A 9,047-nucleotide genomic window follows, 5' to 3' on the forward strand; every position below is an offset into this window, starting at 1 on the left:
CTCGGAAATGAATGTTTATATCACCCCCCCCCCCCCACAATAGCACACTAACCTTTGAGCAAACATTTGATAATGAATTACTTTAAACCTGTAAATGGGAAATTAAATTTGGCCCAGAAAATATTCTTTGCTCACTCACTTTACTCATTTTGGCATTGGTGTGAGTGGTTATAAATGACCACCTCCACAATGCAGGAGAGTGAAGGCTATACTTCAACATACAATGGAAAAAGTTCTCTGTAGTTTGAATGTCAGCCTTTGAAAACAAGAGTTCTGCCAGTAAATGGTTTGCGCACCAAAGTTCCTCGTGTACGTTTGAAAATGTAATGCTCACTTGAGAGAAGGCTGTTGTAGCTATATCTGGACACATCAGTCCGAGGACCATTGTAGGTTCTTAACAGTCCATTTCTATGGTTGATGGGGTCTGTAGACGTGGTATCAGTGTATCAGTGGTGGAGCAGAGACAGATGTTGGAGAACTCTATAGCGTCTCCACTCTCTCAGAGATGCGTTTGCTGGGGAGAAGAGTCCCCCAGGACCTTGAGTTTATCTTCCATCTCCATCATCAGGGTCTGTGATTTGACAGGCTCCCTTTACCCGGGCTCTACCTCGTCTCCAGGACAATAAGCAACACCATGTCTGATTAGTTTCAGAGTTCAGTGGTCTTGAACGCAGCGTTTGTATCGGTTGTTGTTGCGTCGTAACCACTGTCTGTTTGACAACGTTTGCTCAGGCGCAGAGAAGACAGAAGCCTACAGTATGCAGGAGGTCTCAGATACAGTGTAAACAGATATGATCTGGGCTTCATGTTCGGCACCCTCAGTACTGAAGTTCAGATCAATGTCCCAAAAGCGTGCTCCTTAGAACAATAATATACTTACCTGCGTGAGCAAGGTTCACTCAACAAGCAAACAATCCACCTTTTTAAGACCAACACTTGTTGAGCACGTCTTTTCTACCATAGGTTTTTCTGACCCAAGGTTTACATTGAAGTGCTTTTAGACTACATCATTTTCTGTATTGTCTTGTACTAATGAATGCTTGTTTTCTGGGGGTGGATTAGGGTTGTTATTCACCCAAATCAACCTCAGGGTAACTGGATTTTTGAAGGCTGTTTTAACTTTAAAGACTTTAAGTACATGTTAGATATAACTAACTGAAGAACAGAACGGAGCGCCAGCCATTTGCAATCATTCGTATATGCGGCCCTTGTTTCCTATAAATTAATGATATACTTCTAAAGTGCATGTGACAAACTTTAGGTCCATCCAATTAAATACAAAGCCCACTCATTAGAATATTTCTGTTCATGCCAGAGTTTCGTGGCAACCATCTTTTTAATGATCTGATCGTAAGTTAAAAACTTCCCTCCTTAACAATGCTATTTGTCTCAATAAGATGAAAGTATTCTGTGTAATTGCACTACCTCTGTCTAAATCCACATTTACAACTGTCACAAAGACAAAGAGATTTGGAGAACTTCCTTTAGATTTCTATGGGAAAGCAGTCGGTTACGTTCCCTGGCATTAGATTCATAGGGCTGACAGGGTTGTATCCCCCTTCCATAGAACAGCCCTTATCTTAATGAGGAATCGCAACACACAGTCCTGTTGTAAAATAACAATGATGGGGGAAGCAGCTAATGAGGCTATCATGGTGTCGGGAAAGAGCCATCTCTCCCTACAGGCCCCAGCGAACAGAACAGGCTCTGCGGCAGACGTGGAGAGGCCGGAGACAGAGCTCACATTGATTGCATAGGTTCAAGAGGCAGAGCCGGTGAAATGAAAGATGCCAAGACTCATCATCCAAATTAGATCTAAGTGTAGAGTTTTGAACTGTCTTCAAGCCGATTGTTTGGTTATTTGTGAGAGTGATTTTGTTGTGAGAAAGCAGCCGTGAGATTATGTTGTTTGTTTTCCCCAAAACCTTTGGGAAATGTTTTACGCATTTGAGCTTGATTGATCAGGCGCGATGTTGTTGCAACATTTCACTGGTGTATGTTTCCACTCAGTTGAATGAATTACTGCTGGGTGCATATGAGATTATTCTTATATGCTATGTAAATGAACCAATGGACTGCTTAAGACTGCTTATCTATTCAGAATTCATATGAAATGTCTGGTCTTGAGTTGGTAAAAGATAAGGCTCTATTTAATGCATACTACAAATCTGCTGAGAATTTGATTTATTGCCCTGTGGTAGTGTTCGGCTATATGCATGACAAATCGGAAAAACTTCTGCTGTGACACATTTGTTTGCTTTTTGCCTCTGTACAAAAGTTTCCCTTTGGGTAATTTGGACATTAGGAAAGCTTTACATCCATCCCTCCATACATCTGAGTGATTGAAGTGAATGTCTGTACAGCGTGTGTGGAGTTGCATGTCTACATTATATCTAGTTTTTTGTTCTTTTTTTCCACCTGGCAGAGTCTCACCCATCATATCCACCTTCCATGTGTGTAAAGCGAGAGCCCCATGAGGCATCATTTGCCCCCTTCACCCCCTCCTCTGTTGGGGTCTCTGCTCTAGCCGACATCTTGTCCCACCAGTCCAGCCTCTCTGTAGATGCCTCTACTCCCAGCTACCCTGCCCATGCCCACGTCCCCTGCTACAGTCAGTATGCCAGCCAGCCTTTTATAGCAGGTACAACTTAACCCATAAGGCCCTGAAAGCAGATACAAAATCAAATCAAGCTCACTCTTTTCAGTTGATATACCTCTGTGTTAACTTTTGATCATTTAGTAATCCTCAAATATATACCAAATTGAAGCATCCGCCTCTCACTTTGCAAAGCCATCAATCCCATCATGCTTTGTGGCTTCACTACTTTGTATACAGGAGCAAAACTGACTGTTTGCTCCTCATTAACAGCGACTGCTCTCTATCCCCCTCTCGGGTTAACAATGGGCCTCCAGGTCCCTTCAGCCTCGTGACAGGCCCAAGGTCTGAGGGGCCAGAGGAGGCCATAAGGGGAGAAAGGGGGGGGAAGAGGGTTTGCAGAGGCTGAGACTTAAGGCTGATGCTGCTTTGGACCCATATGTCCCTGTCTTGTGTGCCCCTTTATCCAGCCTTGCCCGACACTGTCACTGTTAATTACAGGACTGAATGTGGAGCAGAGAGAGTTCTCATTGGCTCGATGCTCCTGTCAGTTTCCAAAGCTGCTTAGGACGTTGGTATATTAATGTTGCAGCAGTTGCAGTGTCTGATTAGATAATTTCATAGAAATAAGCACACATATACGAAATAATTGCCATGTGATATGGACTGGTGACCTGTCCGGGGTGCACATTTTACCCATTGCCTGTTCCAGCCCCTTGCAACCCCAGACTGGTTAAGAAGTGACAAAAAAGCAACAATCTTTCTTTAGATTATTGCAAAATGATCTTCCATGCTCTAAGAAATTAAATGGTGTGATGCTCTGTGACAGACAGTGGATTGTTATTTTTCAGTGACTATATCCATCACTTCACTTTGGTGATTGTAGAGTTTTTTGTTTATGAAATATCATTATTGCAGGATTTAGGGAGAACACTTTTTCTGTGTTCCATGTAAGAATGTTCCTCCTTTGTGCCTGCAGGTCGAGACATGGCCAGCACCACCCTACCTGGCTATCCGCCTCACGTCCCCCCCACAGGACAAGGCAGCTACCCCACCTCCACACTCGCTGGAATGGTTCCTGGTAGGTGGCACTACTCCCTTTTTATGATGCCATTAATTTTAATCTTACAGGTTTTATTTTCAGTAGGTAGTCCCCTTCATATGATCTTGCTGAGGTGACTTTAAGCTAAACAAGTGGTAATGCTTTTCTGTGATGTCTTTAACAGTATACATGTAACACATACACAAATATATTCACTATCTGAGATACTGAAGAAACCATAAAGCATTGCTCTAGACCCAAAGGATTGAAGCGAGCTTGTTATAGCTTTGTTAGACTGCGGTTAGCGTGTGGTTAGCGTCTGCGGACGAGGACATTAGATGAACTCGATAGGCGATCACCACAATCAGTGGCCGTGTGATAGGACAGTTCCTCTCAGTTACACTCCAGCTCCCAGCACTCATTACCTTCGCCGTGTCCACACAGCGCACTCTCACCAGCCCCGTCGATAAACACTGCTTTTGCTCCTCTCCTCGCCTCCCCGGACACCCAGGGCTGCGGAGCGTATCTCTTTCCCCTCTACTTAACCTGCAGTTCAGGTTCACAGCAAACAGTTAAGGGTCAAAACACAGAGGCGTGGAGGGCCTGTAAATATTTAAATCACTATCTCTCTCAGGGATGAGCTCGAGTTACACGACCAGCAGTGGGGATGCTATAGCTGCCAGCGTGTGTAGATCTCTCCTCCAAACAACTGAAAACACAATTCCCTTTATTGCTCGGAGACATGTACCTTTCACACTGACCAATAATCAAAGCAGGCGTGCAGTGTTTACAAGTGAGCTCACTGTGCATAAGGGTATCATTCAAAGATGTACATGGAGGTAAAAGCTGAAATCTGAAATTAAGAAAAGTACGTATGCTTTATTGGATTATATTTCACTGAAGAGTGTTTATATATATACTCCTAGAAGCACACAAGCACAGCTGTGTTTTTAATCCAGAGGTTGTAGGTTTTTTTTTTTATCTGGTGGTGAATGACTAAGATTTATTGACTGGCCCTAAACACTGTTAAAGCAAAGGCCATTCTTCAGCAGCTTCATATAAAGCCCAGCCTTTATGGTCTCATAAAAGAAGGAAACCTGTGGACCCACAGCATCGCTCTCTGACGTCCCCTCAGCCTCCCGTCCTTTCCCCCCAAGACCCGTACAGGGAGGACAAAGAGCGAATGAGAGGCTCAGAGAACCCATTAGGGAGTTTTGAAGCGAAGCATCATCGGTTAAAAGTAGTAAAAAAAGCACTGAAGTCCTCACTTAAGGAGAGAATAGAGGAAATCCTAAAAACTAACAGAGGATTAATAAAACAACCACTTCACCTGAAGGGAGCGTGGAGACAAGCTATACAAGCAGCTAGGATAGAAATGCAGTGGAGATATTGTTGTGTGACATGATTGTATTGTAACCGCAGTGTAAAGGCATTTTTTACAACTTAATATTTTACGAAAGCTGTCAGTCATTTCAGTTTGTTAGCTCTTTGCTAATGTTTGTTTTTATTGATTTGTTCTCTAGGAGGGGACTTTTCTGGAAACCCTTACTCTCATCCACAATACACCACTTACAACGAAGCATGGCGGTTCAGCAATCCTGCATTACTAAGTAAGCACCTTTTTCTTATGTATCAAAAAGTTTCAAACATACTGTAACATTAATAAACGTTAAAATCATAAATATATAAATGTCTCCAGGCTCCATGAGCTCTCTCTTCTTGGAGTTTTACACACACGTCTTACATGATGTTTGACCTCGTGGTTTCCAACGGCTCGTTCTTCTGTTAACTTTCAGGTTCCCCTTATTATTATAGTGCCGCATCCCGTGGCTCCGCACCACCCACTGCTGCCACGGCCTACGACCGCCACTAGTTACTATGGACACCAGCTCAAACTGCAGGGCCAGGGCTACGGCCTCCATATTGTCCCCGTCTGAGAAACACTGAGGTCAAAGGGAAGCGATGTGGAATCCTAAAGGAAACCCCGTGATGTTACACGATGTGGAGGAAGGTCGACGCCGATGCATCTAGCCCAGCTTCAGCGTCACACACTTTGGGTCAAAAGGGCCCGCGGGGCGTTCAGAACTCACCCATCATGCCCTCACTCTCTCACTGGCCCGAACATTTCCAGAATGACTTTAAGAGATTATATAAATATATATATTATAAAATATAAATTGAAGAAAAACAGTGTGAAGAATACCATGTGGAAAAAAATGTTGTGGGTTTTTATTTTTGTTTCTTTGTTGCTGTTGTTGTTGTTGTTATTTTATTCATGGATCCTCACATTCCTTTTATGTGATGAACTGCAGTATTTTTCTGCTCTAAAGAGAGAAGTCCAGGGGAGATGGCAATGGTCCCATAGCTTGATGATGCAGCGATAAACACAGCATGTCCTACAACGTTTACTGACCCTATATAGACCAATGGCAACATCACACTCCCTGTGGAAAACAATCAGATGTAAAAATGTAAATCATTTTGCAAAGTATTAAAAACATGGCGACCACAAAATGGTCTCGCCAGAATTTTAAATACTTTAAATTATTTTTTTCTGTCACTATTTTTTAATGTAAAAAGAAAGGCTATCAAAGATTCCTTCAGAGTAGTTGTCACACTTCCCTCATTATCCAGTCATGTCCATGTCCATGCATGATCGTCCTTTGCTCTTTTTTTGCACTATAACCTCCGCTTATTTAATTTATTTGGTACATTCACTTAAAATTAAGTTTAATTAACCTACCATTTTAAAACATAAGTTGATGCTATTTATGTTGGATAGTGTAGGTGCAAAAACACAAAGCAGACAGACAGAAAGACATGTTTTTGTGTGAACATCTTCAAGTTTCTGAGGGGTTTGTAAGCCATAGCCCTATGGCTACATGAACAAATTCAATTCTCCTGGGTTATAATCCATTCAGCTACTTAGTCATACCACTAGATGCCTACAGTTTAGAAAGCTGTTTGCAGTTGAACGAACCAACTGTAAATTAGCTTCAACAATTGCCTTACAAGCCTGTTTTTTCAACGTAAATTCATGCCTGTTCAACTAAATTAATTGCCTTTACAAACACATATTCACCACCCTCCTTGATTTACATTCTACTCTCTGAAAGGGACTGAAAGGAAATACTGATTCAGTTTGCTTTTTGGAAAATATTTTGTGAATGTACTTTTAACTACATTTGCCAAAGACTTAGTTTGATATTTAATATTTTATTTACAGTATATGTATGCATAAATAAAGCAGTATTATCTTTGAAATAAGTAGTCAACACTGAACATGTATGCCGTGACTTTTCAACAAGCGAACAACATGATGCATATGACCGTAATGAAAAAGGTGAAATTCAGTGACTCAATACTCCGTCAGTTCCAACAAAATGCTGCTTTGTAGAATGATTTGTGAATAATGTGAAGACAATTCTTCTCTGTAAATAATATCACACACACCATTGCAGTATCATACTAATGTACTGGCTCCCTTTGTAGATATTCAGACTGAAAAAAATACATGCATTACATTTGTGTCTTAATGTAATGTTGTGCTCTGAGGAAAGGCACAACTACTGTTTGACCTGTGGCTACACATACTGTAGTAGCAGGTTTCAGATGCTAACATCACATAGGTTGTCTTTGTCATTTTATTTTATTTTCATGATAATGTCATGATGATGTTTTATGTCACTATGCAATGAGTTAAATGGCTTTCTGTATCATCTTTTGTTGTTGGGCTCAGATTAAGTAATCCCCATGGAGAACAGCATATAAATTAACAAATACAAAAGACCTCCAGTGTGAAATGGTTTTTCTCTCATTTCGCTTTTGCTCCACAAATTCCCTTAAATGAAGATGCGATCAAACTGAAGTCCTTGGCAACAATCAAAGATATCGTCCTGTTTGCTGTTAGTAGATGTTGTAATCATTATGTTAATCCAAATTACAGTCATCTGTGCCTCCATGTATAAAAACACATCCACACTTATTACCAGTCACCCATCTCTCCTCCCTCTCCCCCACTCTCTCTACCAATACAACGCTTTATCGTAAGGCATCCAAGACAAAGTTTACTTTAGTTCCACACAAGCAAATACATCTTCTGGCACCAGGGTTAACTGTCGTTGCTGAGGGCACCAGATAACAGAGACACAGACTGCAGTCCTGCTCTTCAGGAGAAGCTATCCTCTACAAATTGCACTTGGGATTTGCCTATTTCTGTCTACATGTAGCTCGACATATCTGAAAAAGAAACACTGGGGCAGAGTGAAAGCCACCGTCATTCAGGCAAAGTCTTTGCTTTAGGAAGCGGAGTACCTCTGAAGGAAAGGGTCTTCTGCTGTTGTAAAGATGATACAGGAGATGTGTCATGGACATAAAAAGGATTTCTGATGAAAATCTATACGGAAAGCCTTGTGGCCTCAATCATTGTTCTGTTTCAGTTCTATTCCAATTCTTTTTGTGCACATGAGAAATAAATTCTTTTATATGTCAGTCGTTGACTCTGTGTCCCCTCATTATTAACCCCATAAGAAAATGATTCAGAGTTCAAGGTTCCGGGGGAGCTGGTATATTGATGTTTGGTTTTATGAGGACTACAGAAGGCACTCATACGGGTTACAGCTCTCAATATGAAATACATGATAGATGCAGAGCACGTGGCTTGTGTGTATGTCTGTAGAAATCATACATTATGATTAATGTTAAAAGTAAAGTAAAAGGAACACTTATGTTAACACATACGTGTTTGTGTGCAGGACAGAGGGAGAGAGAGAAAGTTAGAAATAAATAAAAGGAGAGGAAAGAGGGTGAAACAAAAAAAGCAGGACAGTTTGGAAGGCAGGAGAGCGTTGCCTCGGCTTCTGACTCCAGTATATTTAATGATGCATTGGTTTCATCCTGCCATACCACACTGCTGCTGCCTCACCTCCTCTCTTCACTCTCTCTACTCTGAAACACACACTTGTTATAATTCAATTTCCCTGCTTCCTCTGCCTATTGTTTATTTCATGGATCCCCTGTGAAGCATCAAAAGCTGCTGTTTCTGTCAGCCCCCTAACTGTCCTATGTGTTTGTCATTCAGGCCTTGTTAAAAGATAAAACACACACACACGTACACACACACACACATACACACTAACACTCTTTCCTCTCCCAGCTGAGAATTCCCAGTGGTAAAATTATTCCATTTAGATGGGAACTTTTTTGTCACAACCCTGTCTAAATTGGCATATCTGGCTCTCTCGCAGAAACCAATAAACTGTGAACCCGGATGCATCTGTCAGTCAAGCTCCTCTTTACTTTAGCGGGCCAGATGACAACAACAGGAGAAGAGACACACACCAGCAGAATGGGGCGCACTGATTGGCTCTCATCAGTTAGGCATTACGAGAAGCACCTGTCATCCTTGGG

General features: G+C 41.7%; 1 protein-coding gene across 2 annotated transcripts in view; it reads left to right on the top strand.

Moving 5' to 3' along the window:
- pax2a (paired box 2a) overlaps positions 1-8,115 on the top strand; it is a 30,363-nt gene extending 22,248 nt beyond the window's left edge. Inside the window, exons 10-12 of one of the 2 annotated variants that reach the window (XM_029449537.1) lie at positions 3,576-3,677; positions 5,162-5,248; positions 5,454-8,115. In XM_029449537.1, coding sequence (XP_029305397.1) covers positions 3,576-3,677; positions 5,162-5,248; positions 5,454-5,575 — 311 coding nt within the window. In that variant the 3' untranslated portion in view covers positions 5,576-8,115. Of the gene's footprint in view, positions 1-3,575; positions 3,678-5,161; positions 5,249-5,434 lie in introns of both variants that reach the window. The other variant, XM_029449538.1, reaches the window with a different exon arrangement.
- Positions 8,116-9,047: the final 932 nt, after the last annotated feature.

This window comes from Cottoperca gobio, chromosome 15 (assembly GCF_900634415.1).
Source record: "Cottoperca gobio chromosome 15, fCotGob3.1, whole genome shotgun sequence".
Taxonomy (NCBI): Eukaryota; Metazoa; Chordata; class Actinopteri; order Perciformes; family Bovichtidae; genus Cottoperca; species Cottoperca gobio.